General features: G+C 31.0%; 2 protein-coding genes across 2 annotated transcripts; one reads left to right on the top strand and one right to left on the bottom strand.

The window, feature by feature from the left end:
* Positions 1–4,190: 4,190 nt before the first annotated feature.
* On the top strand, positions 4,191–4,513 carry LOC119614624 (cytochrome b5-like). The gene has a single exon (XM_037970739.1). The coding sequence runs from the start codon at positions 4,235–4,237 to the stop codon at positions 4,493–4,495; it is 261 nt and encodes an 86-aa protein (XP_037826667.1). The 5' UTR covers positions 4,191–4,234; the 3' UTR covers positions 4,496–4,513.
* Positions 4,514–5,042: 529 nt separating this feature from the next.
* LOC119614623 (neurogenic differentiation factor 6-B) lies at positions 5,043–17,305 on the bottom strand. Its single transcript, XM_037970738.1, has 5 exons — positions 17,201–17,305; positions 14,252–14,574; positions 10,819–10,868; positions 10,581–10,762; positions 5,043–5,050 (listed from the first exon to the last, which is right to left on the bottom strand). Exons 1-5 carry the CDS (start codon positions 17,271–17,273, stop codon positions 5,043–5,045), a joined length of 636 nt encoding a protein of 211 aa, XP_037826666.1. The 5' UTR covers positions 17,274–17,305.
* Positions 17,306–17,376: the final 71 nt, after the last annotated feature.

Here is a 17,376-nt window from a genome sequence, read left to right as displayed (position 1 = left end):
ATAAGTTGTTAATAATAGTTTGGTTTTTTAAAAAATTACAATATTTTTTATTATAAAACAAATAATTTAATAATTATATATTTTTTTTACATGCAAATATTTTGTATAAAATTTTTTGCATATTTAAGTAAATTATACAATTTAAAAAAAAAAGCATTTGATTTTGTTTTACTTTATGCAAAAACTATTTAAAAACTTTTCAACACATGTTTTTTTTCATACCATTTTTGGTCGTCAGAAATTATTTCAAATCTGACTTGCAAAGTAACTTTGTACTATGGCATAATAATGTACAATAATAACAAAAAAAAAAAAAAAAAATACATTCATTCCGTTGTCTTTGGGTCAAAAGTCACATTATTTCATATTCCATTTTGTTATTATGTTTTACTTTCACAAACATATATAAACCTTTTTTGTGAGTTTCTTTTTGATTGTATATTCGTAGATGAAATAAAATAATTTATAAATACTTTCTTTATACGTATTATTAGTATATAGAAATGTACATATATATATACATATGTATCTACTATTATCTCCCTTATATAATTTGGTTATCAGCTGTGTTGACCATTTTATATTTATACACAATTTTTTAATTCGTTTTGATGTTTTTGTATTATTAATTTTTAAAGACATATTAAAGCGTTGCATGCAAGTTGTCTATAGGAAAGTTTGCTATTCGTTTAAGTGTGTGTGTGTGTGTTTTCACCCAGTAAACCCAATGGTTTGTAATAAATTGAGTGTCAATTGATCGTATGAATAAAAATAAATTTTATCAAACTTTCTTCTTCTAAAGACGCTAAGTAATCCACGGGAAATCACTTAAAGTATTTTACTTAACACGAATTTATTCCGGATTCAATTGTCTATTAACGAATTAAAATATGATTGATGTCTGTATAGAGTCAATTCACTTCTGCCTAGGCCTAAACCCTTATTGGGACATTCACAACAATCTACAGGGTCGCTGTTTGTATTTGTATTTGCCGGCTTTTTGATAACTTTTAGTTCACAGCACATACATATTTAGTATTATTTTTATTATTATCATTGTTGTTATTACTAATTATTACCTTTTTGGGAAGCTTTAAAATGTTAATATCAATACTCAGTAATAAATGTGACCTTAAATTAAATTTGTCCTATAACTAAGTATTTAAAATTTCGTAATTATAATTGTTTCAATTTTTTTAACTTTTCTTATATACTCCTGAGTATTAGGTTATTAGATTTAACCTACTAACCTCTAATTAGCTTTTATTTATTAGAGTTAATTTAAATTTTAACAAAGTTTCAAAATAATAAAACTTTGACTTACTTTGATGTAAGTATCTTTAGAAAGTTTTATCAACCATTATAGTGGGATTGGAAAATTCGTCTACTTTATGTTACTCTTTAACGAAATTTTTTTTATAAACTGAAAATGTATTCAAAAACTTTTTATCAACAGGAAATTTACAATAAAGAGAGCATTGAACTGAACAGCACTAGAACAGAACTAGAACAGAACAAAAACAGAACTAGAACAAAACTAGAACAGAACTAGAACAGAACTAGAACAGAACTAGAACAGAACTAGAACAGAACTAGAACAGAACTAAAACAGAACTAGAACAGAACTAAAACAGAATAGAACAGAACAGAACTAGATTAGAACTAGAACAGAACTAGAACAGAACAGAACTAGATTAGAACTAGAACAGAACTAGAACAGAACTAGAACAGAACTAGAACAGAACTAGAACAGAACTATAACAGAACTAGAACAGAACTAGAACAGAACTAGAACAGAACTAGAACAGAACTAGAACAGAACTAGAACAGAACTAGAACAGAACTAGAACTAGAACAGAACTAGAACAGAACTAGAACAGAACTAGAACAGAACTAGAACAGAACTAGAACTAGAACAGAACTAGAACAGAACTAGAACAGAACTAGAACAGAACTAGAACAGAACTAGAACAGAACTAGAACAGAACTAGAACAGAACTAGAACAGAACTAGAACAGAACTAGAACAGAACTAGAACAGAACTAGAACAGAACTAGAACAGAACTAGAACAGAACTAGAACAGAACTAGAACAGAACTAGAACAGAACTAGAACAGAACTAGAACAGAACTAGAACAGAACTAGAACAGAACTAGAACAGAACTAGAACAGAACTAGAACAGAACTAGAACAGAACTAGAACAGAACTAGAACAGAACTAGAACAGAACTAGAACAGAACTAGAACAGAACTAGAACAGAACTAGAACAGAACTAGAACAGAACTAGAACAGAACTAGAACAGAACTAGAACAGAACTAGAACAGAACTAGAACAGAACTAGAACAGAACTAGAACAGAACTAGAACAGAACTAGAACAGAACTAGAACAGAACTAGAACAGAACTAGAACAGAACTAGAACAGAACTAGAACAGAACTAGAACAGAACTAGAACAGAACTAGAACAGAACTAGAACAGAACAGAACTAGAACAGAACTAGAACAGAACTAGAACAGAACTAGAACAGAACTAGAACAGAACTAGAACAGAACTAGAACAGAACTAGAACAGAACTAGAACAGAACTAGAACAGAACTAGAACAGAACTAGAACAGAACTAGAACAGAACTAGAACAGAACTAGAACAGAACTAGAACAGAACTAGAACAGAACTAGAACAGAACTAGAACAGAACTAGAACAGAACTAGAACAGAACTAGAACAGAACTAGAACAGAACTAGAACAGAACTAGAACAGAACTAGAACAGAACTAGAACAGAACTAGAACAGAACTAGAACAGAACTAGAACAGAACTAGAACAGAACTAGAACAGAACTAGAACAGAACTAGAACAGAACTAGAACAGAACTAGAACAGAACTAGAACAGAACTAGAACAGAACTAGAACAGAACTAGAACAGAACTAGAACAGAACTAGAACAGAACTAGAACAGAACTAGAACAGAACTAGAACAGAACTAGAACAGAACTAAACAGAACTAGAACAGAACTAGAACAGAACTAGAACAGAACTAGAAAAAAGAACAGAATAAACAGAACTAGAACAGAACTAGAACAGAACTAGAACAGAACTAGAACAGAACTAGAACAGAACTAGAACAGAACTAGAACAGAACTAGAACAGAACTAGAACAGAACTAGAACAGAACTAGAACAGAACTAGAACAGAACTAGAACAGAACTAGAACAGAACTAGAACAGAACTAGAACAGAACTAGAACAGAACTAGAACAGAACTAGAACAGAACTAGAACAGAACTAGAACAGAACTAGAACAGAACTAGAACGAACTAGAACAGAACTAGAACAGAACTAGAACAGAACTAGAACAGAACTAGAACAGAACTAGAACAGAACTAGAACAGAACTAGAACAGAACTAGAACAGAACTAGAACAGAACTAGAACAGAACTAGAACAGAACTAGAACAGAACTAGAACAGAACTAGAACAGAACTAGAACAGAACTAGAACAGAACTAGAACAGAACTAGAACAGAACTAGAACAGAATTAGAACAGAACAGAACTAGAACAGAACTAGAACAGAACTAGAACAGAACTAGAACAGAACTAGAACAGAACTAGAACAGAACTAGAACAGAACTAGAACAGAACTAGAACAGAACTAGAACAGAACTAGAACAGAACTAGAACAGAACTAGAACAGAACTAGAACAGAACTAGAACAGAACTAGAACTGAATTCGAACTGAACTAGTACAAAAAATTATTGTAGTTTATTAGAAGATTATTAAAAAAAATATTTTGTAAAAAAAGCATTGTAAATAATTGTTTACTGGAAATACAAATCTTTGTTTACTAAACTTGAGTACTTAAAATCAAAGTCCAGAGTAATAACAAAACTATAGACATCTATATACTCTTTATTTTTGACCTTGATTCAAAAATATTCCAACAAGTAGACGACAGTATGAATACAAAATACTAGTAAGACAATATGTACAAAACAAATTCTAGACTATTTAAAATTCTTATGTATAATTTCGACAATACTTTGTTATTGTTGAGGATTACTTTAAATGAATTTATAAATAAATCACGATACGACAATCTTTAGGTATTTATACATAAAAAGCGCTTATTTGCAGAAAAAGTGTTCTAAGTCTCTTTTTTGATTTATGTTCTCATTTTTAATTTCTTTATATTTTATTTTATTTACTTTTAGCACCCTGGTGGTGAGGAGGTCTTAATGGAACAAGCCGGCAAAGACGCTACAGAAAATTTCGAAGATGTTGGTCACAGTTCCGATGCCCGTGAAATGATGAAACAATATAAAATTGGTGAATTGGTGCCTGAAGAACGTACAAATATCCCCGAAAAGTCTGAACCCACCTGGAATAGTGATCAAAAAACCGAAGAAACCTCCATGAAATCCTGGTTGATGCCCTTCATTTTGGGTTTAATTGCCACTTTGATCTACAAATATTTCTTTGGCAGCAAATCGCAATAATTTTAAACAAACACAAAAAAGCAAACACTAAATTCCAAAAAAACCAAAATGCACATTATTTGTATCTTAACACAAAAAGAAGGCCTTCTTTGATATACAAAAAGTTTTATTATTTTCTTTTCTATAATCTTTTAGTTGCCAATTCACTCCTCTCTTATTATATTTTCTATATTTTCATTTCTCTTTCTTTTTTATTGTTTTAATAACTATTTTGCGAAAATTGCATTTAAGATTTTATAAAGTTTTCTTCTTTTTTTTAATATTTCTTTTAAACCAAAAGAGTGCTCAGTTTTCAAAGTGTTTAATTTTATAAAGTTTTAAACTTTTGGTGCTTTTAGTTTTTTACAAACTTTAATTTCATTTAATTATACTTAAAACATATAAAATTTTCTGTTTATGGATTTTAAATTCCATAATTTAAATAAGTTTTTTAATACACAAGGAACAAATAAACAAAAAATTTACATTTCGTTGTAAGGAAGTGGGAAAGTTTATTTTTTTTTATATATATAAAATCTTTGTTCAGTTGTCTTTTTGATAATGCAAATTAAAAAGCTAGAATAATATAAATAATAAATAAATTATAAAAAAAAACAACTAAATATTGTGTAAACTTTTCTTTAATTAATTAAAAAACAAAACTCATTTTATGATTTTTTTGATTACAGTCAAAATGGCCAAAAAAAAGGGTGAAATCAGGATAAGTAATAGACAGACAATAGCAATACCCAATCAAGCCAAGCTCTTTAATATTTCCTTATTTTAAGACAAGTATGTTATTTTATTCGAAAAAAAACTTTCACAACAACTAATTTCTTATTTCACTTATTTACAGCTCTAGATTTTCGGAAGACAATGAGACATTTTGCCCATAAATTACTAACTCTATCATAAATTAATTAACATTAACTTTCATCTTTAATTCTAAACAAAATCATAAACTAATATCAAGATTATTTCATCACCATTTTAACTATAATAACACTAGCAGTTGTTGGTAAGCTCATTTTCATTTTAAGTTTTCTTTATTTTTGCAAAAACAATATCACAAATAACTTAAGTTAATCCATTTATTAATCAGAAAATTTAATTAGTTAATATTAGCACAAAGTGCAAAGAATTTTTTGAAGAAACTTTAGCATAGAGATAAGATTATAAATTCAAGGTGTGTAGAGTAATAATAAAACTTATCGCATGTTGCCTAATGTTATGGTTGATGAAACATTGTCTAACTTAGTAATAGCTTCTAATAAAAAGAAGTTCTTTACATACATAAAAATGAAAATACTACTTTTTCAGTTATTTCAGTTCCACTTCAATTCTAGTTCAGTCCTAGGTTAGTTTTAGTTCAATTTTAGTTAACTTCTAGTTCAGTTAAGTTTTAGTTTAGTTAACTTCTTGTTCAGTTAGACAGACAGACGGACGGACATAGCATAATCATTCTTTTTGCCCTAAAAACTCTAGTTTAGACAGAAAATACACCTTTGCGTTTTCTAAGCAAAATAAAAGTAATCACAGATTTTAATTCTTTTTGCCCTATAGGCCTTAATTTAGCCAGAAATGGTAAAACGAAAGTTATCACAGATTTTCTTTGTTTTTGCCCTAGAGCCTCTAGTTTAGCCAGAAAATGGACTTTAATGTTTTCACTCAAAACTCTATTTTTGTTTCGAAATAAAAATGATCACAGATTTTCTTTGTTTTTGCCCTAGAGCCTTTAGTTTAGCCAGAAAATGCACTTTTATGTTTTAACTCAAAATCGATTTTGGTGCGATATAAAAGTGATCAAAGATTTTCTTTGTTTTGCCCTGGAGCCTTTAGTTTAGCCAGAAAATGGACTTTTATGTTTTTACAAAAATTGATTTTTGGTCATCATTGTTTTTGTCCTAGGTCCTTTAGTTTAGCCAGAAAATGCACTTTGTTGTTTTCATTCAGAAATCCATTTTTGGTGCAAAATAAGAGTGATCACAGATTTTCATTGTTTTTGTCCTTGAGCCTTTAGTTTAGCCAGAAAATGCACTTTGTTGTTTTCATTCAGAAATCGATTTTTGGTGCGATATAAAAATGATCACAGATTTTCATTGTTTTTGACCTAGAGCCTTTAGTTTAGCCAGGAAATGGACTTTTATGTTTTCGCTCAAAATCGATTTTTGGTGCGATATAAAAGTGATCACAGATTTTCATTCTTTTCGCCCTAGAGCCTCCCGTTTAGCCAGAAAATGCCCTTTTGTAATTTCACTAAAAATAGATATTTGTTGCAAAATAAAAATGATCACAGATTTTCATTGTTTTTGTCCTAGGTCCTTTAGTTTAGCCAGAAAATGCACTTTTGTGTTTTCATTCAGAAATCAATTTTTGGTGCAAAATAAGAGTGATCACAGATATTCATTGTTTTTGTCCTTGAGCCTTTAGTTTAGCCAGAAAATGGACTTTTATGTTTCCACTCAAAAATCAATTTTTGGTGCAAAATAAAAGTGATTACAGATTTTCTTTGTTTTTGCCCTAAAACCTTTAGTTTAGCCAGAAAATGGATTTTTATGTTTTCACTCAAAAATCGATTTTTGGTACAAAATAAAAATGATCACAGATTTTCATTGCTTTTGCTTTAGAGCCTCTCGTTTAGCCAGAAAATTGACTTTTATATTTGCACTAAAAAATCGATTTTTTGTGAAAAATAAAAGTGATCACAGATTTTCATTGTTTTCGCCCTAGGGCCTCTCGTTTAGCTAGAAAATGAAATTTTAATTTTTCACTCAAAAAATCGATTTTTGGTACAAAATAAAAGTGATCACGGATTTTCTTTGTTTTTGCCCTAGGGCCTCTCGTTTAGCCAGAAAATTGACTTTTATATTTGCACTAAAAAATCGATTTTTTGTGCAAAATAAAAGTGATAACGGATTTTCATTGTTTTTGCCCTAGAGCCTTTAGTTTTTCATTGTCTCTCATTTAGCCAGAAAATGGATTTTTATGATTTCACTTAAAAATCGATTATTAGTGCAAAATAATAGTGATCGCAAAATATTATGTTGCAAAATAAAAATGATAACAGATTTTCATTGTTTTTGTCCTTGGGCCTTTTTTAGCCAGAAAATGGACTTTTATGTTTTCACTCAAAAATCAGTTTTTGGTGCGATATCAATGTAATCACAGATTTTCATTCTTTGCCCTAAAGCAAATGGATTTTTATGTTTTCACTCAAAAATCGATTTTTGGTACAAAATAAAAATGATCACAGATTTTCATTGCTTTGGGGCCTCTCGTTTAGCCAGAAAATTGACTCTTATATTTGCACTCAAAAATCGATTTTTTGTGAAAAATAAAAGTGATCACAGATTTTTTTGTTTTCGCCCTAGGGCCTCTCGTTTAGTTAGAAAATGAAATTTTAATTTTCACTCAAAAAATCGATTTTTGGTGCAAAATAAAAGTGATCACGGATTTTCTTTGTTTTTGCCCTAGGGCCTCTCGTTTAGCCAGAAAATGGACTTTTATGTTTCCACTCAAAAATCGATTTTTGGTGCAAAATAAAAGTGATCACGGATTTTCATTGTTTTTGCCCTAGAGCCTTTAGTTTTTCATTGTCTCTCATTTAGCCAGAAAATAGATTTTTATGATTTCACTTAAAAATCGATTATTAGTGCAAAATAATAGTGATCGCAAAATAATATGTTGCAAAATAAAAATGATCACAGATTTTCATTGTTTTCACTCAAAAATCGATTTTTGGTACAAAATAAAAGTGATCACAGATATTCATTGCTTTTGCTTTGAGGCCTCTCGTTTATCCAGAAAATGGATTTTTATGTTTTCACTCAAAAATCGATTTTTGTTTCGAAATAAAAGTGATCACAGATTTTTATTCTTTTTGCCCCAGAGCCTCACGTTTTGCCAGAAAATGTACTTTTATGTTTTCACTCAAAAAAAGTGATCACAGATTTTCATTGTTTTTGCCCTAGAGCCTCTCGTTTAGCCAGAAAATGGACTTTTATGTTTTTACAAAAATCGATTTTTGGTGCAAAATAAAATTTATCACAGATTTCGTGGATTTTTATGATTTCACTTAAAAATCGATTATTGGTGCAAATAATAGTGATCGCAAAATAATATGTTTTCAGTCAAAAAAAGATATTTGTTGCAAAATAAAAATGATCACAGATTTGCATTGTTTTTGTCCTTGGGCCTTTAGTTTAGCCAGAAAATCGATTTTTGGTACAAAATAAAAGTGATCACGGATTTTCTTTGTTTTTGCCCTAGGGCCTCTCGTTTAGCCAGAAAATTGACTTTCATATTTTCACTCAAAAATCGATTTTTTGTGAAAAATAAAAGTGATCACAGATATTCATTGTTTTTGCCCTAGGGCCTCTAGTTAAGCCAGAAAATGGTCTTTTATGTTTTCAGTGAAAAATCGATTTTTAGTACAAAATAAAAGTGATCACAGATTTTCTCAAAATCAATTTTGGTGCAAAATAAAAGTGATCCACAGATTTTCTTTCATTTTGCCCTAGAGCCTTTAGTTTTAGCCAGAAAATGGAATTTTATGTATTGACTCAAAAATCGATTTTTAGTACAAAATAAAAGTTATCATAGATTTTTTTATTGTTTTTGACCTAGAGCCTTTAGTGAAAACTGAAATATTGTTTACACTGAATTATTGTTACACTCAAAAATCGATTTTTGTGCAATATAAAACTGATTACAGATTTTCATTGTTTTCGCCCTAGGGCAAAAAACGATTTTTGTGAAAAATAAAAGTGATCACAGATTTTCATTATTTTTGCCCTTAGAGCCATTAGTTTAGAGCCAAAAATTGACTTTGATGTTTTCACTCAAAAATCGATTTCTGGTGAAAAATAAAGTGATCACAGATTTTTCTTTGTTTGATCGCCCTAGTGCCTCTCGTTTAGCTAGAAAATGGAATTTTAATTTTTCACTCAAAAAATCGATTTTTGGTGCAAAATAAAGTGATCGCGGATTTTCTTTGTTTTGCCCTAGGGCCTCTGGTTTAGCCTAGAAATGATTTTTATGCTTCCACTCAAAAATCGATTTTTGGTGCAAAATAAAGTGATCACAGATATTCTTTGTTTTCGCCCTAGGGCCCTCTGTTTTAAGCCAGAAAATAGAATTTTATTTTTTCATTAAAAAAATGGATTTTTGGTGCAAATAAAGTGATCACAGATTTTCATTCTTTTTGCCCTATAGCCTCTCGTTTAGCCAGAAAATGACTTTTATATTTCACTCAAAAGTCGATTTTTGGTGCGATTAAAAGTGATCACAGATTTTAATTCTTTTCGTCGATTTTTGTGTTTCACTCAAAATCAATTTTTGTTGCAAAAAAGTGATCACAGATTTCATTGCATTTGCCATAGAGCCTCTCGTTTAGCCAGAAAATTAACGTCTATGTTTTCACTTAAAAAATCGATTTTTTTGTGAAAATAAAAGTGATCACAGATTTTCTTTGTTTTCGCTCTAGGGCCTATCGTTTAGCTAGAAATGGAATTTTTAATTTTTCACCTCAAAAAATCGATTTTGGTGCAAAATAAAGTGATCACAGATTTTCTTTCATTTTGCCCTAGAGCCTTTAGTTTAGCCAGAAAATGGAATTTTATGTCTTCACTCAAAAATCGATTTGTAGTACAAAATAAAAGTTATCACAGATTTTCATTCTTTTTGCCCTTGAAAAAATTAATTTACACTTTTATTTATGTGTAAATATTAAAAAATAATTTATTAACTAATTAATTACAATACTTTTAAGGTTTTTAATAAATTAAATTTAAATTATTTATTATTAAAGAGAACTTAACGTATTGAAGTTGATTGAAAATTTGAATTATTTACAAAAGAATTTTGATGCAAATGATGTAATTGTGACGGCTGATGTTGTTGATGGTGATGCGAATGATGATGGAAATCATGTTGCAATTGAAATGTTGAGGAGGAATGTGTTGTTGGATCAGATTGTAAATGTGTCAATTGTGGTGGTGGTGATGATGATGTTGATGATGACTGTGCATTTGTTGCTGCTGCTGTTGATGATGCTGCTCTGATGGCTGATGTTGAAGATGCGTATTTTCAAAAGTCAAACAAGTACTTGATGTGGAATCTAATTCGGGTGATGGGGTCTCTGAATACCAATGATTTGGTTGATGATTATGATTCGTGTTGTGTTGTATGTAAGATGAAGTTTGTTCTTGTTGATGATGATTATGTTCATAATTGTCCTCATAACGTAAAGGTTTTAATTGTTCTTCATTATTATTATCACCATTGGGACTCCCAATTATTGTTAGAGGTATTATGATTAATCAGGGACGTGGCAGGTGATGAACGTATCAGTGAAGAATTCGATAAATGGATGATGAAAACCAAAAGGCCAATTCTGTAAATAAAAATATGAAAATAAAATTGTGATTATTGGTTGTGCTTAATAATTGGGTAAAAAAATAAATTTGTTTATAAATAGTTATAGATATAATAGAAGCCACTTAAGTGTCTTTATGTGTTTAGTTTTTTTCATTGTGTGTATTTTATAAATAACCCAAACATTTCTTATATAAAACATAAATTACTAAATGATGCTTGTAATAAATTTTGTAACCAATTGTTGTGGAAACCATAAGTAACAAAAGGAATTCATCACAACATCGCAATCAATTCACACAATTTAGCGTGAAAACACCAAAAAAAAAGTGTTTGTATTGTCTTTCTTTTTCCTTCTTTTGTTATACTTGCCACATGCTAATTATTATTTGCCTATAAACAACGTCATCAACATCAGCAACATCATTATTATTATTATTATTAGAATATTGTGGGTAATGATATGTGGTGTGGTTATTTTCGCTGCCTAAACAAACTCTGACTGCTTATAGGGTCCATATGGTTTTGAAATTTTGATGTCTTTATAGTGTTTATGTTGTGAGGGAATAGAATAATATGAGGGGGTTTTCCTATTTGTTTAAAAGAATAAGATACAATTCAGTGGTTTTTGTTATTTTTTTCGTGGAAAGATTGTTTTATATTAGAAGCTTATTTGGTGATCATTCATATTTTTTAAATAGATCAGTTCTAGTTTAACTCAGTTCTACTTCAGTTCTGTTTTTCGTTATGTTCCAGTTCAGTTCTATTTCAGTTTTAGTTCTAGTTCAGTTCTAGTTCAGTTCTAGTTCAGTTCTAGTTCAGTTCAGTTTCTAGTTCAGTTCTAGTTCAGTTCTAGTTCAGTTCTAGTTCAATTCTAGTTCAGTTCTAGTTCTGTTTCTAGTTCAGTTCTAGTTCAGTTCTAGTTCAGTTTCTAGTTCAGTTCTAGGTTCAGTTCAGTTCTAGTTCAGTTCTAGTTCAGTTCTAGTTCAGTTCTAGTTCAGTTCTAGTTCAGTTCTAGTTCAGTTCTAGTTCAGTTCTAGTTCAGTTCTAGTTCAGTTCTAGTTCAGTTCTAGTTCAGTTCTAGTTCTAGTTCAGTTCTAGTTCAGTTCTAGTTCAGTTCTAGTTCAGTTCTAGTTCTAGTTCAGTTCTAGTTCAGTTCTAGTTCAGTTCTAGTTCAGTTCTAGTTCAGTTCTAGTTCAGTTCTAGTTCAGTTCTAGTTCAGTTCTAGTTCAGTTCTAGCTCAGTTCTAGTTCAGTTCTAGTTCAGTTCTAGTTCAGTTCTAGTTCAGTTCTAGTTCAGTTCTAGTTCAGTTCTAGTTCAGTTCTAGTTCAGTTCTAGTTCAGTTCTAGTTCAGTTCTAGTTCAGTTCTAGTTCAGTTCTAGTTCAGTTCTAGTTCAGTTCTAGTTCAGTTCTAGTTCAGTTCTAGTTCAGTTCTAGTTCAGTTCTAGTTCAGTTCTAGTTCAATTCTAGTTCTGTTCTAGTTCAGTTTCTAGTTCAGTTCTAGTTCAGTTTCTAGTTCAGTTCTAGTTCAGTTCTAGTTTCAGTTCTAGTTCAGTTCTAGTTCAGTTCTAGTTCAGTTCTAGTTCAGTTCTAGTTCAGTTCTAGTTCAGTTCTAGTTCAGTTCTAGTTTCATTCTAGTTCAGTTCTAGTTCAGTTCTATTTCAGTTCTAGTTCAGTTCTAGTTCAGTTCTAGTTCAGTTCTAGTTCAGTTCTAGTTCAGTTCTAGTTCAGTTCTAGTTCAGTTCTAGTTCAGTTCTAGTTCAGTTCTAGCTCAGTTCTAGTTCAGTTCTAGTTCAGTTCTAGTTCAGTTCTAGTTCAGGTTCAGTTCTAGTTCAGTTCTAGTTTCAGTTCTAGTTCTTCTAGTTCAGTTCTAGTTCAGTTCTAGTTCAGGTTCTAGTTTCAGTTCTAGTTCAGTTCAGTTCATTCTAGTTCGATTTAGGTTCAGTTTTAGGTCAGTTCTAGTTCAGTTTTAGTTCAGTTCTAGTTCAGTTCCAGTTCAGTTCTAGTTCAGTTCTAGTTCAGTTCTAGTTCAGTTCTAGTTCAGTTCTAGTTCAGTTTTAGTTCAGTTCTAGTTCAGTTCTAGTTCAGTTCTAGTTCAGTTCCAGTACAGTTCTAGTTCAGTTCGAATTCTAGTTCAGTTCTATATCAGTTTTATTTCTGTTCTAGTTCAGTTCTAAATCATTTCTAGTTTAGTTCTAGTTTATTTCTAGTTCATATAGAGTTAGGTTCTAGTTCAATTTTAGCTCTGATCAAGTTCACTTCTAGTTCAGTTGTAATTCGATAATAGTTCAGTTCTAGTTCAAATATACTTCAGTTCTATTTCGGTTCAGTTTTAGACCATTTTTCGATATATGCCTTAGTTTAGCACCAAAATGTATAAATTGCACAACAATTTTTAAAATTACTGCCTGATTCAAAAATTTTCTTCAGTTGTGTTCGTTTAAATTCCAATTAATGATTCAATACTATTTGTAATTAATATTTTTTTTTTAAATATTCTTATACTTAAATAATTATTTATTTTATGACGGTTAAAGACAACATTTAAATAGAAATTGTCCCAAAAACAAATCAAATACAAATAAAATGGAAAAGGAAACATAGACATATAGAAAACGGGCGACAAAATAATGCTAAAATGACAAGTACTTCAACTAGTCAAGACTGTCAAAGACTTCTCACAAAAGAAATTGAAAAAAAAAACTGAATTGAAATCTAGAAATAATATCTTTATTTAAAAATAACTAAAACACCTAAGAATAATAACAAAAAAAAAAAATAAGAACACTTCTATGCAAACGATGTGATAAACTGTCATAAATTTAAATAAATACTCGGCAGCTCTTCATACAAAATGAAGGGAAAAAGCAAAAAAATTTTACACTAAAGTATCGCATTACAGGAAAATTTATGTTTGAAATACATATTTATATTTAAAAATTCTATAGACTTTTGGGGGCAAAACATACGTTTACAGGGGAAGAAGTACTTAAAAAAGGTAATGTTTAATATTTTCATATAAATTATTGTCCATAATCTCAGAGAGATTAAGAAACCACAAATCAGTGTTAAATCTGTTGTCTTTTCTATATTAAGTAGTGCTGTATGTAATATAAAATTTAATGACACCATTTAAAATAAAAATTTGTCTGTCAAGTAAATTGACAAAATATAAAAATTTTGTTGACAAAATGCAGCTTGTTGCAAGGTGGCTGTTTGGTATTTATAAAGTGGTGGCACTGACATCACTTAAGTGTACCACATTACACACCATATTCTCAGATCTATTTAAAATTATTCATTTTAAATTTGCTCTTTAAAAGAATTTTAATGCGTTCATGAACTTTCTTGGCCTAAGAAATATTTTAAGATTTATTTTGCTTTCTTTTTTTTTTGACTTACCATACTTTGTACTCCTGTATTTAAATTTAAATAATTATGTGTTGCATTATTGCCAATATTGTTTAAAGTGCCTTCCATTATATCGCCATTTGTTGCGGTGGCAGCACCAGCTCCTCCTATTCCTCCTTCGACTACGGTTTTCAGCTGTTTTATATACATAGTGGCCAAACGTAAAGTATCCAATTTGGATAGTTTAGTATCGGCTGGAATGTTGGGTAATTTTGTTTTAAGTCTTCCAAATGCACTCGATAGAACACGCATACGTGCCCGTTCTCGGGCATTGGCGGCGTTACGTTGTATGGGCGGATTACCATTGCGAGAACCTAAAATTAATGTAAAGTTTGTTAGAAAAATATTATGATAATTAGTTGGGGGACATATAGATTGGTCGTAGACTTACGAAATTATATATATTTTGATTCCTTATTATATATTTAAAATCTAGCCATGTCCGTCTATCTGCCAGTCCGTCTGAAAACACGATAGATGGAACTCAATTTATCCACAAATATTCTCAATTGATTCAGTTAATTTTGTTGTGAAAATGGGCAATCAGTTTACATCTGACCCTAGCACCCATATAAAGTACCATAAGGTACCCTTTAGAAAATTACTAATAAGTAGGTTGAGTAAGGTACTTTCAACCTTTTGAAACATTAGTCTATGCCATTTTATCACGAAGAAATTCACGTGCGATTACGGCATGTTTTAGTTGATGAAAACAGACGATAAGATTAACGGACGGCCGTACAATTTAATCCCTTTAGACTAAATCACAAATCTATGCCAACAACATTAGAAGAACTACATTCAAATATCGAACTCGAAATTCTTGTTATATAAGCCGACGCTTCACGACATTCATAGAAACACAGAGGGGTGGCCCGATTCGAAAGAAAACGTGATCGAATTTATATATTAAATACATTACGAACAAGTAGGGAAGTATAATCAGGCATGGCCGACCATATAATACCCTACTTATATAAAACTTATTTGTGCCCAAACGGAAGGTACGGTTGTATGAGGGCTAGCCCATTTTCAATAGGCTTCGTCCTTGTGCCAAAAAACAAGCTTGGTCCAAATTTCATCAAATTATCTTGAAAATTGCGGCCGGTAGCTTGTGCACAAGGTTTACATGGACTGCCAGCCAGCCAGCCAGACAAACGGACGGACATGTCTTAATCGACTCAAAAAGTGATTCTGAATCGATCGGTATACTTTAAGGTGGATGTAGAACCAATATTTTGTGTGTTACTAACATCAGCACAAACGTATAATACCCTCCCCACTATAGTGGTGTAGGATATAAAAACTACCCAGTAAAATATCGTACTTGCTGATCACCCGCCACCTGCAGTAGAAAAAGAGCACATACCGCCACTTCAAACAAGAGTAGTTCTGGCGCAATTGAAATCTAGATGGAGCAATATTCATAATTCCTATTGGTCTCATAGATAGATCGCACAACATAGGCTCAGCGTAAGGTAAGGTCCACGTTATACTCTTCTCTTTTTTGACAGTTTAGGCAATTCCACCTCACTCAGTCTTGAAAGTCTGTAGACTCATTTAGCTGAAGTGGCACAATATATTGGTCTTGATGGTCATGGAAATTATAAACTGAGAGGAGAGTGAAACGTTCTCCGAAATTAGATCCAAATATCATGGGAGCTATTCCGTGATATTACATCCTATCCATCAGTAACTATGATTAGAAAATTTTAAGGAAATACGTCCAGGAAATTATCCTTCAGGAACTTTGATTAGAAAATTCTAAGGGAATACGTCCAGGAAACTGAGTTTCGGCACATCGAACGATATTAACTACATAGAGAACCCTACAAAGATTTGCCCACCTACCTTTTCCATACAACATACCCAATAGTGTACTAGGTGTATTTCTTCGGTTCTGATTAAGTACACAGAGGGAAAAAGAAATATACACGCTTGGTACCAAATTGGCACCAAAGAGTTTGTAATTTTTCAATAACAACCGTTGTCAAAGTATATACATACGTACGACAACACTATGTCGCAACGTTGTCAACATTGCAACAATTCGTTGTCGAAATCTAAATTTTTTACACATACGTTGTCTAAATGTTAACAAACGTGGTAAGTTCACTATTGCAAACAATCCGTTGCCAATAGTGAGCTTACCACGTTTGTTAACATTTAGACAACGTATGTGTAAAAAATTTAGATTTCGACAACGAATTGTTGCAATGTTGACAACGTTGCGACATAGTGTTGTCGTACGTATGTATATACTTTGACAACGGTTGTTATTGAAAAATTACAAACTCTTTGGTGCCAATTTGGTACCAAGCGTGTATATTTCTTTTTCCCTCTGTGTACTGGTACTTAATGTGTCAGTATCGAAAGTTCCAATAAAACCGCTTAAAAGCCAAATGATACAAAGTAAGAAAGTCAGCCCATCCTCCAGCAATTGTTACAAAAGCGGAGGAAGGCACTGTCGTTATTGTTTATGCTGTGCTGCATTTGAATTTTTGCTGCAATGTATATATAGTTTTGGCTGAAAGCTGTTAAGTCTCCGAAGTTAAACGATTCGTAACATGGTGCGCTTAGCTTAAACTATGTTTTAAAACTTTGAAAACTTGTTTCTTAATGATTTCAGAGTCCTTTTACACCACCAAAACATGTAACAGGACGAAAATATATCAGAGCTAAGAACTGTATATATTGCGAATGAAAACATTTTAACAGTTCCAAATAATTTTTATCTTTTTGCACAGTTTTCTAGGTTTCTTGTTAAGAACCTATTTGAACGATTTTCAATGTCAAAAACTCGTAAGTAGAACCTAACGAATCTCTTCACACAGACTAAAGATCATAACTATCATATCGTCCATGTCTAAACTTGTGTGATTCTAAGACCAATGTTTTGTGGTTATAAAAATCGAATCCGTTAATATTAAATTTACTTACTTTGAGAACTGTTATCATCAAAATCATCATCCATAAGTTCAAAGGGACTCGCAGAACGCTTCTTGCGTGGCATAATGATAAAAAATTTCTTTAATACACAATTTGCAGAAAATTTTCTTTAAATTTCTTTATTTTCTAAAAATTTTTATAAAAACACAATTTGTATTTTAACTTTT

Source organism: Lucilia sericata, unplaced genomic scaffold, assembly GCF_015586225.1.
Source record: "Lucilia sericata isolate MDLA Ls3-8-SP2 unplaced genomic scaffold, ASM1558622v1 Contig003165F_arrow, whole genome shotgun sequence".
Classification (NCBI taxonomy): Eukaryota; Metazoa; Arthropoda; class Insecta; order Diptera; family Calliphoridae; genus Lucilia; species Lucilia sericata.
This window is presented reverse-complemented; position numbering and strand designations above follow the sequence as displayed.

What these genes read in the sequence shown, in the direction of transcription:
- LOC119614624 (XM_037970739.1), top strand. Translation starts at nt 4,235, where the DNA reads ATGGAACAAGCCGGCAAAGACGCTACAGAAAATTTCGAAGATGTTGGT.
- LOC119614623 (XM_037970738.1), bottom strand. Translation starts at nt 17,273, where the DNA reads ATGCCACGCAAGAAGCGTTCTGCGAGTCCCTTTGAACTTATGGATGAT. An exon ending in ATACAGGAGTACAAAGTATG is followed by an intron (nt 10,869 to 14,251) that starts GTAAGTCAAAAA and finishes TTTTATTTACAG; the next exon opens with AATTGGCCTTTTGGTTTTCA. An exon ending in ATCGAATTCTTCACTGATAC is followed by an intron (nt 10,763 to 10,818) that starts GTTCATCACCTG and finishes AATAATTGGGAG; the next exon opens with TCCCAATGGTGATAATAATA.